Source organism: Ictalurus punctatus, chromosome 2 (assembly GCF_001660625.3).
Source record: "Ictalurus punctatus breed USDA103 chromosome 2, Coco_2.0, whole genome shotgun sequence".
Lineage (NCBI taxonomy): Eukaryota > Metazoa > Chordata > Actinopteri > Siluriformes > Ictaluridae > Ictalurus > Ictalurus punctatus.
In genome coordinates, this window is record NC_030417.2 from 39,451,871 (window position 1) to 39,472,002 (window position 20,132).

General features: G+C 41.2%; 1 protein-coding gene across 1 annotated transcript in view; it reads right to left on the minus strand.

Annotated features, from left to right (window-relative positions):
• Positions 1-13,636: 13,636 nt before the first annotated feature.
• hsd3b7 (hydroxy-delta-5-steroid dehydrogenase, 3 beta- and steroid delta-isomerase) overlaps positions 13,637-20,132 on the minus strand; it is a 30,359-nt gene continuing 23,863 nt past the window's right edge. Inside the window, exons 5-6 of the mRNA XM_017495401.3 lie at positions 19,514-19,676; positions 13,637-15,363 (exon numbers count right to left, since the gene is read on the minus strand). Of these exons, the coding sequence (XP_017350890.1) occupies positions 14,948-15,363; positions 19,514-19,676 (579 nt within the window). The 3' untranslated portion in view covers positions 13,637-14,947. The remainder of the gene's footprint in view (positions 15,364-19,513; positions 19,677-20,132) is intronic.

Sequence of the window (20,132 nt, forward strand, 5' to 3'; positions counted from 1 at the left end):
ACCAACACTCAGCTGATGGACTGGATTTGGGTTAAAGGGGAACATGGTGGATATTTGTGTTTACATCAGACTGTCGCTTTATTATACAATATTTCTACACATTACACCTACAACAAAAAAACTTTAACTGCCCCACTGAATTATGGATGTTCATCACTAAAGATCAGACCCGATCAGATCAGACCTGCAACTACCTGAAACCACACTAAAACCTGCAGCTGGTGATTTGGGCTGTGAATAAAAGTTGCATTATACCGCCACCTTGTGTCTCAAAGTAGAACAACAACTCCATTTAACTTTGATTTCAAGTCCTGCAATCAAATGTATTTATTTGTTTGTTTGTTTGTTTTAATTAGTTCTTTATTTTATCTATTTCATTCGTTTAACTTACATTAAATGCATGTAGAAGCTAAATGTAATTTAAGGCAGCATTCATCATATTTAATGCACATTTTTAGAGAAGTATTTACAAGCTATTAACCCTTTCATGCATAAACTACATCAACCTGACTCAAGATTTTATTTTTCCTCTCAAATCGTTTTATTCTTCTTTAAAGACGATTTCTTTTCTTTCTTTTTTTTTTTTTTTAAACTTATGTTTGTAAAAGTCATGCATGTGTCCACACTCAGGAAGAGACCATGCAATTGTGTGTTCAATTACACCTCATGCACTAATGACTGAACTGTCAATTGTGAAATCAAAGAAAGTAAAATGCACATCTTCATGCTGTAACACATTGTATTTTAACACTTCTACACTCGGGACTATGACAACGACGACAACACCACTATAACCAGTGCATTCTATGCGCTGAAGCAAATCTCTGTAGATCGGAATCAGGGGGTCTTTTTCTTTCTTGAAAGCATTATAAATTATAGAAATATAACAGAAAATACTTATTTGTAAAGCAAATATAAATAAAGAATAAGTATTTTCACCAAAATATGCAGTTATTCTGTAACCCGAGTGTTAAGTGTCAATATTACTAAGGTGCATGATGTCACGTTTTCTCATAATATACATGTAAAAACATGACAACTCTATAGTTCCTTAGACGTTACTCATAATTTATTTACCTGCAAGGGTCTTTTCCTCTACAAGTATGGAACAGAAATCCCTGGAGGAATTAGTGGTTCTGAACTACTTCTTCTTCTTGATTGTATGCCGGGTTGCAAGCCATCTTCAGAGGTGCATACCGCCACCCACTGTGATGGAGTGTGAAGAGAATTACATCTCCATCTCTCACGTATTCCCTACATCTCCCTAAATATATCCTATATTTGAGTCCACTGGTCCTAATAAATCTCCTGATCGTTCTCATTTGTTCTCCTGCATTTGGACCATCGTTTAGGAGTCGTGAATTCTCGACATGCTGAAGTTTGCAATTCTTAAGACTCCTTTTTGTCTTTCATATGCAGGACGTACCATCGAACATGCTCGACAGTCTCCTCCATTACGCAAACATCTCATAGACCTGTACCATGCTTCCGTATGATGTGTAACGAGCGGGTAAGATTCGAATGCCCTGATCTTGTTCTCCTCTACTTATGCTGTGAATCATTTTCTAATATCAGATGTTTTCCTTCTGATCTGCTGAGTGGGAGATTTATACTCAGTTCATCCATCTTGAACGATTCTTCAGCCGTTTCCTCATTTCATCAAGTTTCCTCCCTGAACTTTAACCTCTGGAATGTAAAACGCTGCCCCTGTCTTGCCGGTATCATGGTTCTTTGGACCATCTGAGTATACATGTAGAAACAAATAATGCATACTTTATATATATATATATATATATACTCACTGTTACATATGTGTTTATATTAACCCCCGTCCCCTTCTTCCTTAATTCTTTCATGTAGTTTTAAGAAAATTTTCCAGTCCAGCGAGTAACCTAGGTGGTATCGGAAGTATTGAAACTTTCAATTCAATTTTATTCGTGTAGCGCTTTTAACAACGGACATTGTCTCAGAGCAGCGTTACAGAAACATATGAACACAGGATGGAGATTTTAAGTGTGTGAATTTATCCCTATTGAGCGAGACGGTGGTGACGGTGGTGAGGGAAAAACTCCCTGAGATGATACGAGGAAGAAACCTGGAGAGGAACCGGACTCAGAAGGAACTCGTGCTCATCTGGGGAACGACGGATAGTGTGAGAGTAAAAGAAAGTTCATTATGGGTTTATATGAAGTCTGTGTGTTGAACTCGTCCACTGTTCACTAAAGGAGACCCGAGTGTAGAACTGCATGTGGTAAGTGCAGTGCTAAAGCCATCGCAGCAACCGTAGTCCCAGCAACCACAGCGAGAATGTGTAATTGAGGTCCAAAACTATTTCATGGTACTTCAAGAGCCACCGTCCTCAGCGATCTCCAGTGTGTAGCCTCCAGTTGATGAGAGCTCCACCCAGAGGTAGGGCATCAGGATGGATCAGCCAGGTCCGGAGAGCAGAAAGGGTCAGGATCACTAACTGAAACGTTGCATTTGTTATATCTTATAACACACTACATGAAAGGTAATATCTGAAAAAGCATAATAGGGGCACTTTAAGATGTCTTTTGCACTTACAATTACCTACCACTAGATGGCGATCTATACTTCGAATTTTTAAAATAACTGTCCACTGTAGTGACCTTTATGCATAAATATCTTATTTATAAATAATTAAATAGAAACTACACCAACGACAGAAATGATGGAACCCACAGGCTGTATGTCCTATAAACAACAAATAAATAATATTTAAGTGTTTGTAAAGTGTAATAAAATATTTTAATCACTAGTTATAAATACATTGTCGTACATATTTAGTTATTTTATGTTGTTGCTTCTTGGTTTGATAAATTTGCTAAGATTAATGCAGGCTTTAACATGGTAAGAGAAAAGGGATGAAATCTCTGGAATTTTCGGGTTTAGATGAGAGATGGATGAGGGTTATATGATTGATAGACACGTAACACTCATCTAATGTTTATCTAGCACTCAATTTAACTTTTCTCTAACACTCCTCTAACACTCAGGTAACATTCATGTAACGTTACAGTTTATCTACCATTATTCTAAGATGCACCTGTTTACCTGATCTTCATTTAACATTAATTAACATTAATCTAACGTTTACCTAACGCTGTTACGAAACGTAGACTGGAGGCGGGTGCAGGTGCAGGTCACAGTCTTTATTAGACACAAACCCGGGATTAAAGTAGACGCGGTCCTCACCGGGAGACGAGAACATTCGCGGCATGGAAAACAAACGCGACTACTGACCCCTACAGTACTAACCAGGATCAACCAAAGACACGGTACAATACTGAGCCAAGTGTCAGTCACCCAGGCATTTAAATAAAGAACATCATTCACTCAAAGCATGGACACCTGGGGCAAATTAAAGCCACTTAATACGTTTCGCTCAATCTGGAAGCGCGCGCGCGAAAACAATGTCACGTGACTCGTCAGGAGCCGAGCCACAGTGCCCTCTGCTGGCCGTGGCGTAACAAACGCTCCTTTAACGTTCTTATTAACATTAATCTAACTACATAACGCTCATATAACATACTTATTAACATTAATCTAACGTTTACATAACGTTCATCTCACATTCTTATTAACATTAATCTAAAGTTTACATAACGTTCATCTCACATTCTTATTAACATTAATCTAACGTTTACATAACGTTCATCTAACATTCTTATTAACATTAATCTAACGTTTACATAACGTTCATCTCACATTCTTATTAACATTAATCTAACGTTTACATAACGTTCATCTAACATTCTTATTAACATTAATCTAACGTTTACATAACGTTTACCTAACATTCTTATTTAACAATCTATTTATCTCTCCTCTAACATTCTTATTAACATTAATCTAACGTTTATCTAACGCTCATCTAACATTCTTAACATTAATCTAACATTTATCTAACGCTCATCTAACATTCTTATTAACATTAATCTAACGTTTATCTAACGCTCATCTAACTTATCCTTATTCTTATTTAATGTTATTTTATTTGTGTTAATCGAACTTATCTAGCCTTTATCGTTATTAACGTTACTATAACACTCCTGTAGTGTTAATTTAATGTTTTTATTTGATGCTCATCTGACACTAACCTTCATGTAACACTAACGTAACGTCCATGTCATGTTCTTATTTAAAGCTTATCTAATGTTTATCTAACACTTGTGTAGGTTTGTCTCACATGAGCGTCAGATGAAAGACTGGAATAATCACACCGACACTATTCCAGGTACCAACAAATAGCCTGCACTTTTGATGGAGGTAGGCGTGGCTGATCATAAAAGACCAAAAGTTCTCTCAGGTATTGTGGCGCGAGAGCGTTTAGTGCTTTATAGGTCAATAATAGTATTTTATCATCAATGTGAGATTTCACTGGGAGCCAATGCAGTGTGGATAAGATCGGGGTGATGTGTCGTATCTTCTGGTTCTAGTGAGGACTCTAGCAGCTGCATTCTGGACTAACTGGAGTTTGTTTATGCTCCTACTGGAACATCCAGACAGTACGGCATTACAGTAATCTAATCTAGAGGTGACGAAAGCATGAACTAGTATTTCTGCATCATGTAGTGACATTATATTTCTTATTTTAGAAATATTTCTGAGATGAAAGAAGACTATCCTAGTAATATTATCTACATGAGCATCAGATTATACACTGGAGTTACTGTGAGATCAGAAAGATTACGTCGAGCTGCACGTGGGCCTAGATGTTAAGTGCTCGCTTTACCACATGGAGTAAAAGGATTCTTATACATACAGAACTTGGTGGAAAGTTTAAGTGTTGTGTTTGAATTACTTTAAGGAAATTTGGATCATTTATTTGGATCTTATGTACAACAGTAAAGTCTATGTATGTATGTATGTATTTATTTATTTATTTATTTATTATTCCTGTATTTTCTCTTTCTATTATCACGGAGCCTCATACATTAAATAAAAGCTCTTCTTGGAGATTGAGTTTAAACTCTCTTAGTGGAAAACAATCATTATTGTGTGTTGAAACCATGGCTGTGTGACAACATAGAGATTTTCCTAAACACACACACACACACACACACACACACACACACATGGAGAAAGTTTATTAGTGAAAATCAAACAGTTCTGTGTTTTCATGTCTGTGGTCTGTGGTTTAATACAGATGATTCAGATTTCCTCTCCACTTGCTCGAAATATTTTGCGTAACTATAGAAATATCGTGGGAGTGGAAGGGAACTCCTTCTGAATCTGATTCAGGGGGTTCCCTCATTTCAGAACACTTCTCCTCAGGGGCGTTTATGTAATCACCACATCCAAAGTTCTTTTTCCTTCCAAACATGTGAAGTGAATTACAGGACTACAGCGCACACAGAATCTCCTTACAGAACCAAACAGAACCAAACAGAGCTAAACAGAGCTAAACAGAGTTAAACAGAACCAAACAGAACCAAACAGAGCTAAACAGAGCTAAACAGAGCTAAACAGAGTTAAACAGAACCAAACAGAACCAAACAGAACCAAACAGAGCTAAACAGAGCTAAACAGAACCAAACAGAGTTAAACAGAGTTAAACAGAGTTAAACAGAACCAAACAGAACCAAACAGAGCTAAACAGAGCTAAACAGAGCTAAACAGAACCAAACAGAGCCAAACAGAGTTAAACAGAGCTAAACAGAGCTAAACAGAGTTAAACAGAACCAAACAGAACCAAACAGAACCAAACAGAGCTAAACAGAGTTAAACAGAGCTAAACAGAGTTAAACAGAGCTAAACAGAACCAAACAGAGTTAAACAGAGTTAAACAGAGTTAAACAGAACCAAACAGAACCAAACAGAACCAAACAGAGTTAAACAGAACCAAACAGAACCAAACAGAACCAAACAGAGTTAAACAGAGTTAAACAAAGTTAAACAGAGTTAAACAGAGCTAAACAGAACCAAACAGAACCAAACAGAACCAAACAGAGCTAAACAGAGTTAAACAGAGCTAAACAGAGCTAAACAGAACCAAACAGAACCAAACAGAACCAAACAGAGCTAAACAGAGTTAAACAGAGTTAAACAGAACCAAACAGAACCAAACAGAGTTAAGCAGAGCTAACAGGGACTAACAGGAACTAACAGGAACATGACCTTGCTGTATATTTACAGTTTAGTGATCAGTGTGAGGTGAAACGTTTCTACACGTCTACAGCGGACCAGTCCGTCTGTTACATTTTTCTCTTTATTATTAGTTTGTGGGGTTTTTTCATTATATTTTATATCATTTTTATTATTTTTATTGTCTTTTTTGATGTGTTTTTGTATTTTTAATCTAAAGTGAGCTTGTGCTCGCTGTATAAAACTATCAAAACATTATTATTATTATTATTATTATTATTATTATTACTGTTGTGAGCAGTAAAAACTAAAATACAAGAACTAAATGAATTTTAAAATTCAGTTAAAAAACACAATTAATTAAAAAAGTAAGTAAATAAAAATAATTCAGTTTTTTGGTTGTCAGATGTTTTTGATTAGATATTTTTGATTAGATGTTTTTGTTGTCAGTGTCACGTATCGAGGTTGAGGCAGAAGCAAGCGCAGATAATGCGTTTATTTAAACAAACGTGCTATAAGACAAAGACACTAAGACAACTTGGTATAACACTGCGGCATGACACAAAACACCGAGACATAAACAACAAGAGTCTAGGACAACGAAAGACACGCAAACACTGCAGACATGGACTATACACACACACACACACACACACACACACACACACACACACACACACACACACACACACACACACACACACACACACGAGTGCTCATTAACAAAACGTGAGTCAGGTGCAGGTGGTCATGTGACAGCTAGTGCAGTGCAGTGGCTGATGGGACGTGGAGTCCAGAGTTTCTTGATACATGACAGTCAAATGTTTTTGGTTGTCAGATGTTCTTGATTAGATATTTTTGATTAGATGTTTTGGTTATCAGATGTTTTTGATGAGATGTTTTTGATGAGATGTTTTTGATGAGATGTTTTTATTAGATGTTTTTGATGAGATGTTTTTATTAGATGTTTTTTATTAGATGTTTTTGATGAGATGTTTTTGATGAGATGTTTTTGGTTGCCAGATGTTCCCTGGAGAACCTGCTGTTCTTCTACCTCTGCAGACAAAATCTGCAGGCCTCCATGATGTGTGTATTTTATTTATTCGTCTATTTATTTATTTATTAAATCAGAAATGTGGTATAACAAAATACAAAACGTTGTCTGGGACACGGTGTGTTTCATTTGTCTGGGGGGTTTTATTGCAATTTTGGGAAATCCTTTTTTTTCCCCCCCTGTTAAGCTCATCTATACGTATTTAAATAGGTATACAAATTTATATTTAAAAAATGTATTAGAAATTTGGACTATTACTTAACAAAATACAAACATTTCAATACAGATATAAAATGATTAACCTGAATGTTCATTGCTGATGTTTGTTGTTCTTCATCGTTATTAAATGAAGATCAGACGGACGCTAGAATTAAGTTGTTGGTATTTGTTGTATATTGTCTTTTTCCAGTGGTCCTGTGGCGTAGTGTTGGGGTTCTCTCTTTATTTATTATTGAGAAGGGGATTTTTCCCATTCTTTCATTTAGACTTGACGAATTCCCGCCCACCCGTGAGCTCTGCCCTATCATAAGACAGCTAGCAGCATGATTGACAGGGGTGAGAGACTATGCCCCTCCCACTCGGAGTGGGTGCACACTTAATTAAAAGGAAAAAAGTTTAGGCCACACCCACTTCTGCTTTAAATATAAACACAGGAAGGAAGACACAGTTTAATGAAAATCTATATTTTGTACATGGACTCGATTTAAACATCCTGCTCTTCATTCCATTAAACCCTAAAACTCTTTATTTTATTCTCATATCAGTGTCAACTGTTCAAAACAAAACAAAACAAGAACACAAACTGACTCAAACACCATGACAGTCAGGTCAGGAAGCGGAGTGCGGGATATAAACCCAGCTTTTGTGCTGACTTGCACTTGCACTGAACGCACGGATCATTTGTTCTTGGAACAGGAGTCGTTTATTCCTGAAACCGGCGCTCCGCTTCATTACTGCTGATACGAATCAGGTGCGGATAATGTTCCACTCAGGACCCGGAGCACTTCATGTGTCACCATGTGGAACCAAACAGCAAACAGCACTGTGAGCCAGGCCTAACACACACACACACTCACACACACACTCACACACACACTCACACACACACTCACACACACTCACGCTTTCCGACCGCTTTCCCACCTGTCAGTCTGCGTTGACTCTGAATCAAATTCAAATGGATTCTTTTGGTTCTTTTGCTATTGGGTTTGATTTCTCACTGCACATCATTAAACCCAACAAACCAAAAAAGCCAAAAGAAAGAAAATGTTTTCTGAGGGATGTGTAGAGCTGTAAACGTCCTCGTAAAGGTCTTTCATTCGTCTTTCTTTCATGTTAAACTGTATGTGTGAATTCAGTGCTCTGTGCAGCCTGTGTGTTCATCCATCAGTTCAGTTCAGTTCAGTGTTGTGTGTGCAGCGTGTTTAACGGTGGACGTCGTCCCGGAGCAGCGGTACAGAAATATATACACTCAGGATTTAGGTTATAAACGTATGAATTTATCTCTAATGAGCAGCCAGAGGAGACGTGGTGAGGAAAAACTCCCTGAGACGATATGAGGAAGAAACCTCGAGAGGAACCGGACTCAGAAGGAAACCGTCCTCAACTGGGTGACACCAGATAGTGCGATTATAAATAAATACACCCCTTCTGTAAATGTGCTAACACTTCCTCATCTGGGTGACGCTGGATAGTGCGATTATAAATAAATACACCCCTTCTGTAAATGTGTTAACACTTCCTCATCTGGGTGACACCGGATAATAAGCACCGTCAACAAACCTGGGTGAAAATGTGAATTTGGGGGGGGGGGGGGGGTGGATACATACCTATGTGAGCTGTGACCTGCTCCAGAAGTAGGGCGTCAGGATGGATCAGGCAGGTCCGGAGAGCAGAAAGGATCAGGATCACTGACATCTCCTTAATATCATGTGTGGCTCGACAGAAGGAGAGAGGGAGAGGGAGGTAAAGAGAGGGAGAGGTAATCATTATGTATGATTACTATCCTGTAATGGATAAGAGTGTGTACTTCGCGTAACAGAAAGTCTACTCATGGTAAGTTTGAGTAAACAAATACGTTTTAAGCCTGGACTTAAACACTGAGACTGTGTCTGAGTTCCATAACTGTGGGGCCCTGTAAGAGAAAGCTCTTCCCCCTGCTGTAGCCTTCACTATTCCAGGTACCAACAAATAGCCTGCACTTTTGATGGAGGTAGGCGTGGCTGATCATAAAAGACCAAAAGTTCTCTCAGGTACTCTGGCGCGAGAGCGTTTAGTGCTTTATAGGTCAATAATAGTATTTTATCATCAATGTGAGATTCCACTGGGAGTCAATGCAGTGTGGATAAGATCGGGGTGATGTGTCGTATCTTCTGGTTCTAGTGAGGACTCTAGCAGCTGCATTCTGGACTAACTGGAGTTTGTTTATGCTCCTACTGGAACATCCAGACAGTAAGATATTACAGTAATCTAGTCTAGAGGTGATGAAAGCATGAACTAGTATTTCTGCATCATGTAGTGACAATATGTTTCTTATTTTAGAAATATTTCTGAGATGAAAGAAGACTATCCTAGTAATATTATCTACATGAGCGTCAGATGATAGACTGGAGTCAATAATCACTCCGAGGTCTTTTACTGCTGCACATGATGGAGCAGAAAGAACATCCAGAGTAACCGTGTGATCAGAAAGATTACTTCTAGCTACACGTGGGCCTAGTACAAGTTCTTCTGTCTCATCAGAATAAAGTAAGAGGAAGTTAATAATCATCCAACGTCTAATGTCCTTTACACAATCCTTAACTTTATTAAGCTGCTGTCTGTCGTCTGGCTTCACTGAAACATGCAGCTGTGCATCCAGACGGTCCGTGGCCAGTTTGTGATAAAAGAGTTTTAATATCTTGATAAACGCAAATGAAATAAATCCAGAGTGAATTTCCACACACACCACACAATTCCTTCTGTTAGACGAGGTCTGATATTTCCATTTAGACGTTTATTTACTTGGCTTGTCGGAGCCAGAGGTTTTTATTTGAACTTGGTGCTCTTCAGTCTGCAGTAAATCAGGTCTGATCTGTGGTTTAGATCAGATATGAACACAATGTGCAATTTAATCTTAAAGTTCGGTCACATGTTGGGTCTTTTAGATGTTTTGTGTCGCTGTTCCAGATAAAAGATGGAAAGATCTTGTGGAAGTTATTTTACTGCATGAGTACAACAAAAACATATGAGAAATGATGACGGGCAAGACGGAGCTGGTGATTTCATTTAATCCCAGATTAGAGCAGACTAAGAGCAAACCTGACAGATCGTCTGACAGAGCTCATCTTCACAGACAGTTTGTGAACACTGGATTTGTTTTCCTCAAATCTGAAACCACAGACGCAGACGCAGACACAGACGCAGACGCAGACTCGCAAATGGCATTGTGTATTTCAGAGTTATTTTCTCTGATATGCTTCAGATTCCTCACAACAAAACAATATTTCTGTCATTCCTGTGGTCTGAGATCTGCCATGGAGAGAGAGAAAGAGAGAGGGGGGGGGGAGAAAGATGGGGGAAGATAGGAGGGGAGAGAGGAAAAGAGAGAAAGGGAGAGAGAGAGAGAGAGAGAGAGGAAAAGAGAGAGAGAGAGAGAGAGAGAGAAACAGAGAGAGAGAGAGGGAGGGAAGAGCAAGAGAGAGAGCTCTTGCAAAAGAGCTTGAAAAATGCAAGTGGAAATATTTCTTCCTGGGTTATTTTTCATCCCATTTTTGCTCCTCAGTTAAAAGCATGTTTGAATCCTGGCCAGAAACATGTGAAAGAGTGAGTTATTATAGAGTTATTATAGAGAGTTATTATAGAGTTATTATACAGTTATTATAGTTATTATAGAGTTATTATAGAGTTATTATAGAGAGTTATAGAGTTATTATAGAGTTATTATAGAGAGTTATAGAGAGTTATAATAGAGTTATTATAGAGAATATATCACAAACGCGCGTGTGTGTTAGAATCAGAGCGAAATGCTCGTGATCTCTTCTGAAACTGTTAGAAATGAAAGAAGAACAATTTCAGTTTGTTTATGTGTTTCAGGACTCTGCTGTAAGAAAGGAAAAAGTTAATCATGGTGTGCGTGTGTGTGTGTGTGTGTGTGTGTGTGTGTGTGTTGCACATTTTATTTCCTTGATTTATAATGACTGCATATCAGTCTGTCATTAATTCCTCTCCACACTCAGGGAGTGATTCCCCGGGCTTTTTATCCAAAGCCTCCAGATGTTATTTATTTATCCCAAGTATCTCACAAGTGAGATATCATCCCATCCAATCCCATCCAATCTAAACCCCTCACGGAAAAATCAGTTCAGATTGTGTTTTTCACGTGAACACGATCAGCCAGAACATTGAAACCACTGACAGGTGAAGGTGGGGGGGGGGGGGGGGGGGGGTATTTATTACACCATAGGTGAACAGTCAGTTTTCAAAGGTGATGAGTTGGAAGCAGGAAAAATGGGCGAGTGTAAGGATCTGAGTGTCTTTAATAAGGGCCAGATTGTGATGTCTAGAGGTCTGGGTCAGAGCGTCTCCAAAACAGCAGGGGTTGTGGGGTGTTCCCAGTGTGCAGCAGGTAGAACCTACCAAAAGTGCTCCAAGGAAGGAGAACCGGTGACCCGGAGACAGGGTCATGAGTTGCAGTTCAGTACACTAAGTCCAATCCATTAACGTCTTTGTGCCAGATACCACAGCACACCTTCAGAGGTCTCGTGTGGTCCAGGCCTCGACGGCTCAGAGCTGTTTTGGGGCACAGGGAAGGGGGACCGACACAATATTAGGCAGGCGGTTTTAATGTTATGGCTGGTCGGTGTGTGTAAACCACAACGTGTGATCACAGATGGAAATATGTAAGGAAAACGTTACACCCTGAAACTGCACATCACGTGTCGCCACGTGTCAGAGAAAACGAATCATTTGAGACAAAAAGTCATGTGTGGAAAGTTAAATACAACAAAAAAAGAAGAAAAAAGAAAAAGATATAAGAAAAAAAATGAAACATTTCCACATGAGACCAAAAACGAATCCCAGACGGAGTGGAAACCCTGAGGACTGACCCGAGTGCTTAATCTGTAGCTAAACATCAGTGAAGGGAAATAAACAGGAAGTCCCCTGTAATCCAACGCACTCGGAATCAAAGATCAGGAAATGAGAGATTTCAGCTGCATAGATGCCTGCATAGAAACATGAAATTTGATAAGCGTCACATTTATCAACCGTTACCTTTTTAAGAAAAAATCCATTAAAGAACAAACACAGCATACTTTTTTTCCTTTCGTAATTGCATTTAATGTTGCGGAACGTCAACAGAACAAGTCCGTTCCTGTTCCTGCTCTCGACGTTATTAAGACAAAAAAAAACACGCATTTGTTACGTAACGTTACTGAGAGACCGCGACGAAGAGTGAACTCCTCCTACAGAGTTACCTCCAGCGCTGACATTGGAGACTCCTTCCATACACGTTACATTTAAAAAACCTAAACCAAAATCAATGATTTCTTAATCTGTTGATCATCAGTGGAGCCTGCGCTGTACCCGTCCCTGAGAATGAGCTGTTACTATGGAAACGATAACAGAGTAGAACAAAAATACATTATGTACAACTGAAGCTTGAAAAAAAGCCCTAATCAACACCTTCTGCCCAATCAGAATCCAGAATTCAACAAAACACAGGTGGGCGTTTCCTGGCAAAGAGTCGGGGTTCACATTACTAGGCACCTAATCCGTGTGTTTATTTATGTAATATGATTAACAGCCAGAATTCCACTACAGACACCACACCCACTCCACACACACACAAACACACACCTCCAACCTGCTGCTGCTCTGTGTCAGGGCTTATCGTTAACATGTATCGTGATCCTTGTTGCTATGTTTTGCTGCCTGTTCCCCAGGATTTCCCTCAATGCTGTTTATTATGAATCTACACACAATGACTCACCCCTACCACCCACATAAACAGAGAACATACCCTCCTCGTCCTCCTGCCCGAAACTACAGCCATACAGAGTGAACCCTGCCGAAGTTATCAGAGTAACACTGTAAACAAATTCTAAAACTGAATCATGTTTTATTCCAGTGGAAATGATCAGTTCCTCACAACCCTGCTAGTTTGGAGCTAGCATAACTGTCATTTAAAGCTACAGGAAGTAACACTGCGGCTTTGTGCTTGTTTACTCTTTGACTTCACCTCCAAGCCACGCCCATCTCAGTTCTCAGTTGCTGGTTAATTAACTAGCAATCAATTATTTGCTTTGTGTAAAGTCACATGCTTTATACAGATCACGTTAACTTGTGTGTTTAGCTTAACGCAACCCTCCGACCTCACTTCCTGTGACTAACTGCAGGGTTTTTTCCTCATTTCTCCTATTCTAGTAAACATCAGGTAAACATATTAACATCAGGACGTAAACATATTATTTGCAAAAGGAAAGACACGGAATATATTGTTTATTGCACTTTAATGACATTCCCAGTACTTTTTCATTATGCAAATAAATATTCATGTAATTACACGGGTTCAATTACAGACCAGTACGAATAATAAATATATTTTTTTAAATGATTTGAGCTTTAATCTGGTGCTTCTCTTGCCACGTCGAACAAGTGAAAAGACGTGATCATTTCACACGAATAGAAGCAAAGTGGTTTAATAATACAGACGGAGAGAAAGAGGTAGGAAGAGGTTTTCTTTTTTCCCTTCTTGTGCTTGACGTGTGAAACGTGTAAATGCTGTCTCTGGTACAGAACCTGCAGGATTCGCGTCTGGTATAAAAAGACGCGGATTAACGCGAGCGCACACACATCAGAGAAACGTTAACAAAAGTGAATCGGTCTCTGAAAACACCGGTTAATAACGAATCGATCCGAGACGGTGTGTGTGTGTGTGTGTGTGTGTGTGTGTGTGCGCAACAATCAGTCCTACTGTGCTGTTTTTAGACGCTTCTATATTAATAATAAAAAATTAATTGTAATAAAATGATATAAATAGCTTCCTTGCTGCTTTATTGCTCCTGTGGGTTTTTTTATCTTTAGGTGTTGTACAGGAGAACGTCTCCCCCCACACGTTCTTAAGTACGGAATAAAAGCTGCTGGTATAGAACGACGAGCAGGACCTTCTGACCAATCAGCATCCAGAACGGAGAACGTACTACAACACGTCCAATGGATCCAAACCGTCCACCACTTTAACGTCCCTCTCGCCCTCTTTCTGTACGCCCGGTGCTCCCTTCTATTACGTTTCTTTGGCCTCACAAGTCCCTGACGATCCGCTCCGTGAATCGAAGAGGGCTGTGGCTGAATGCCTCGGTCCGTCTCGGCCCGAATCTGCGGAAAATCTGCTGCGATTTTGAAAATCTGCACGCTGCTCTGAATAGTGCGCCGTTTCCTCGACTTATGAAACATAACGTATAGATTGCGGATTTTATGAGTAATTAAAAAGTTCATTGTTAGGCGATATCAGTCACTAAGCAGTGTGTTACTAAGCGTTTGCATTCTTGCTGATTAAAAGTGGGCGTGTCCACACAGCGATTATAAATCCTTTGGCAGCGGGTCGATAATTACATCGTAAGTATTTTAAACAGGCCTAAAAGACAAAAGACACGACTCCCTTCCTGTATCATTAGTCCCTGGCACTTGTGTCCACTCTGTGTGTGTGTGTGTGTGTGTGTGTGTGTGTGTGTGTGTGTGTGTGTGTGTGTGTGTGTGTGTGTGTGTGTCTCCGTCCGTCCTCGTGTCTCCTGCCGCGCCCCGTGGTCACCCGGCCTTTCTGCTGGAGTCCAGAGGGAACGTGTCCACCCACTTCTGCGTGCGAGCTCGACACTGCTGCCAGTCGTACAGCGGGCGGTATTGGAAGTGGCGCAGCGCCTTGTCCGAGCGCACGGTGAAGGAGGTGCAGGCGATGGCCAGCGTGTAGCGGTTCAGCATGGGCGTGAAGTCGCACACGGGCTTCAGCAGCCAGTGCAGCAGCTCGTTGAAGCACGCCATCAGCCAGAGCACGCAGAGCGGTATGCACAGGGAGCGGAAGTTAAACGCAGACAGGAACTGCATGTTGAACTCCTCGTAGCTCTTGTAGGGAGAGTCGTCGTAGCAGAAGTACACTTCGCCGCCGAGTCGCTCGGGATGCTCACGTAAAGCCCGCGCTGCCAACACGTGCATCCACGCCACGTTTCCTGTCGACGAAGACAGAACCAGTGAGCTGCTGAGTTACTCGCATTCAAAACACGCAGCAGAAATCACATCGAATGTACCCAATCGTTCATGCCGAGACAACACACTCCACAAGCAACAGATTTCCTCAGATAAAAGAAGAAATCTAGCCGAGATGTTCTTGAGGGTATCTGCTCAGTCTGTGAATGAACACACTTCTAGAGGATTCACTCGGAAAAGTATTTAAACAAACAGATATTTCAGGGTGCTACTGATGAGCAGGCCTTCGATAAACACGTGGCAAATATTTATTCATTCACACAGGCGGATTAAAGTCTACGCCAAAATTACCAGACGTTTTGGAGCGATTACACGCCCGCCGTTATCTCCCCCCTCCCCGGTAACAGTGCTGATTGTAGAATAGAACAGCTCACGTCCTGCCAGTCCTAGCTAGCATCGGATGACTAACTGAGCATCCGTCACCGTCTACGTTAGATTTATAATCCTCAGTAATGCAGTAGAAATAAACATCGGTGTAGGAGGAGGTTGTTTTTAAATTCCCTGTCCCTTCAGAGGCAGGAACTGAAGAGATGCGGAGCTGCCCGTGTGTTTTCAGTTCATACGGAATGCTCCAAATACAGGCACGGGGGGGGGGGGGGGGGGGGGTGGTTTAGCAATTAGCAATGAAATATTTCTTCACTAACAAAGCACTTTGTCCTCGGGGTTTGTCCTCCATATTGGAACCTGCTTAATCAGGAACTTCTAGAGTTTTTCCAATTATAGAAGCTCTACAATGACCAAAAGAACACGTGAACGGTGGATCAGACTTCATATTAAACCATAATGAACTTTCTTTTACTCTCACACTATCCGTCGTTACCCAGAGGAGGACAGGTTCCTTCTGAGTCCGGTTCCTCTCGAGGTTCCTTCCTCTAACATCTCAGGGAGTTTTCCCTCACCACCGTCACCACCGTCTCGCTCAATAGGGATAAATTCACACACTTAACATCTCCATCCTGTGTTTATATGTTTCTGTAACGCTGCTCTGAGACGATGTCACTGTTACATGTGCTACACAAATGAAATTAAGTTGAATTGAACATGCAGGATCACGTGTAAAACGTGCCGCGGAGAGAAAAATAAAAAGCAGTTGTGTTGGCTCGGGTTTTCTTTGAAGTTTTAAGCATGATGTTTCCATTCTACATTCCTCCGTTCAGTCGTCTGACTCACTGATGTATTATGAGTAGAACAGTACAAGTATGTTCAGCAGAGCCAGGCTCCAGTGCAGCGCCAAGGGCCGTAACCACAAGTTCAGGGAGGTCCACAGTGCAGAAATGTGCTCCACACCCTTGTCCGGGTCCAGTAACACAATTTGTTGATTTTGGAAAGGAAATGAAGTTACTTTGCATTTTAGGAACTTACGACAAAATAGAAATGAATAAAATAGTGATTGTGGCCCTACTGAGAGAGCATGCAGTCAGCTTGGAGTCTCTCTCTTCTCGTTTAATGAATTTTTCACCCGCTACTCCATGCGAACGTTTCTAGCCCGGAGATATTCGTGGGATATCTTGCGTACACAGCATGTCCCTTTGTTTCTCCGAACATACCTTTGCCTTATCTGTGTGTTGCTTTGAAAACTCCATGGCATGTTGACTTGTGATGAGCTCTCAGGTCCAGTAAGGTTTCCTTCTGATGACTCTTCCATGCAGATGTGAGTGCTAGCAATCTGAGAGTTTTCTTGGTCTGTCAGATCTTTCCTTGACTACCAATGTGTAAGGACATTTCAGACAGAGGGAAATTGAGATCTGGAATCGCTTTGATAAAGAAAAAAGAAAAACTTTGAACGAATCAAGGTCCGGACCTCGGTGTCCTTATGACACAACAAAACGATTCTGTTTTGAGAGGTTTCTTTCGTTTTGCACCGGTGCTAGGAGGATAATGTTTCCGAGCATTAAGACAGGCTTATAATCACTAATTTATCATCACGCATGCCGAACTGCATGACTACATCATCATCGATTCGGAATTCGATGGAGTAGGACGCGAAGTTGGAGACTCCTGCTGATTTCAATTAAAATTGTAATTAATTAGCGCTTTTCGGTCATACAATAGATTTTGGCTTATTCTACTCTGTTTCCTTGTTTGCAATTTTAACTTTGTGGTACGTTAAAATATCTGGAAAGAACACGAAAACCCGTGGTATTATTCAGACATGACTGAGGCCAAGTGTGCGCGCCGCGAGCGAGTCTCCTTCTCCCCCTGAATCCACATCACCGAGCGGTGACCCTGACTTCCCCGAGCGGTGACCCTGACTTCCCCGAGCGGTGACCCTGACTTCGCCGAGCGGTGACCCTGACTTCCCCGAGCGGTGACCCTGACTTCCCCGAGCGGTGACCCTGACTTCGCCGCACTCAGGCTCGAGCTGCTGGCTTTACTGAGGAAGGACGTCGCTGATATTTTTAAAAAGGAGCTCCAGAAGCTCCAGGAGACTCTCGGGGGTGCGCTGTCTACTATCCAGCCTGACCTGCAGGCCGTGAAAACACAGCTGGCTAGTGATAAAGTCGTTACCGAGGCTACCATATCAGCACTGAAAGGTACTGTTGGGGAAATGGGGCACGCTCTCTCCGGCTGCACCGATGACATGGTTCACATGAAGACTACTGTCGAGTCTCTCACTGTGACCAAGACTCAATTAGAGAATAAATGTGAGGATTTGGAGTCGAGGTCACAGCGCAAGGATAGTGGGAGTTCCAGAGGGCGCTGACACCTGTACAACCGCTGCTGTAGCGGCCTTGTTAAAGGAGGCGTTTGGTCTGGAGAAGGAGCCGGTTTTGGACCGGTCCCACTGGACCCTTCAGCCGAAGCCCAAGCCTGGTGAACGACCACGAGCTATTGTGTGCAGGTTCCACTATCACAGTGGCTGTGTTGATATTTTACGCCGTGCGAGAGAGCTCCAGCGGATTAAAGTGAGGGATTTGACCGTCTCCGTTTTCCCTGACTACACAGCCAAGACCGCCCGGGCCCGGGCCGCGTTTAACGAGGTTCGGCATCAACTTCGTGATATTGAGGGCGCTCTCTATGGAATACTTCACCCAGCTCGGCTTCGCATTACATATCACGGTGTTCAGAAGGACTTTATTTCAGCGGAGGAAGCAGGAGACTATGTTAAACTCTTGATATCGGGCTGAACTGCATCACCTACACAGCGGAGTCTTTTTCGCTCTTCTATTATTTTTATTTTTTGCACTCGGCCTTCCAGCTCCACAGAATTCGGATTCTTATTGAAGATATTGTCGCTGCATTACTTCACCTAGATTTTGTGGACTCACTCCTCTTAAAATGTTTTTAAACTGTTTTGCTGCTCTGACCGGGTTAGAGTTTCAGTTTATTTAATTTTATTAGTGTTATCTCCTCGACTTTACGTGCTACACTGTTATATTATTTGTTAAGTCTTTAAAAGGTAAGGACGTTATATTTATTATTCCGTGCAGACTGTTTATCAGTCTTGGTAATTTTGTTGATTGGTCCAGTTTACTCTCCGAGTTGTTTTCACATTGTGGACAACGTTCGGTTTCTGTAGGATACACTGCTGTCTCATTTGTTTATGGAGACTTTGGGTGTGGGTGTTTGGAGGATTGTGAGATTAAGCAGAACATGCCAATGCTTTGAAGGATGTGATGTTATTTAATTGCGAATCTGTTTTTAGAGGATTTAAACCTAACATGGTGAAAAAATTATATTATAGAATTCAGGCAATTTTACTGGGGTTATCTCATACAGTGTAGCAAGTGATAATCTGGAAAGACCTTTGAACATCACAGTCTAAAACTGGATTTAAAGAGAAGTGAATCAGTAAATGAATCATACGTAAATGAATCATACATAAATGAATCATACATAAATGAACCACATGAAAATGAACCACATGAAAATGAACCATATGAAAATGAATAAATAAATTAAAGACTACATCATCATCACACACTCGCTTCAAACGCCTCGTGTTGACTCTGATGTGGTTTCTGACTCTCGAATCAGGTTATCTATAAGCACAGATCAAAGGAGGGGTTTGAGTGATGCTAAACAGGTAGCCTGTCTAGCCTAGCCACACCTTGGTTGATCTGGGGTCAGCGTAGGATCGTGAACGTTTGGTTAAACTTTATACTCGTATACCTGCGTAAACGCGCCCGTGCTCGGTGTCCTGTGGAGCTCCTTTAATGAGCCAGCCGCCTGTACGAACCCCCATCATGTAGAACTCCTTCATCAGCTGGTGGTTTTCACCGTAAATCCCCGTGGGACGCAGAGCGCACGTGTAGAGCGCCGCGCCGCCTGCTACCTGCACTCAGAGAAACAAACAGGAGAGGAATAAAAACAAGTCCCTAACTAACACGGTGTGTGTGTGTGTGTGTGTGTGTGTGTGTGTGTGTTTTCCTCCAACAGCACGTCCCCGAGTGTTTTATTCCTCTTGTACCACATCCCGTCACTATGTTTAATATAAACCCTCGTTCCTCGCCGGCTGGCTTCTCTCTCTTTTACGCAGCTCGTCACGTCGTGTTTCCGAGAAACCGCACAGCAGTGTAAACTCCTCTGTCCTGAAGATGTCAGAAACGTTGTGGGAAAAGTTACAGCTTTTACCTCTGACTGTTACGAAGCGCTGACACTGGAGACTCCTTCCCTACATGTTATATAAACGTCTCTTTCCTGGATCCATCACCACACACACACACACACACTTTTTTTTAAACCGTTTATTATTAGTGGAGCGTCTACGTCCCTGTGAACGAGCTGTTGC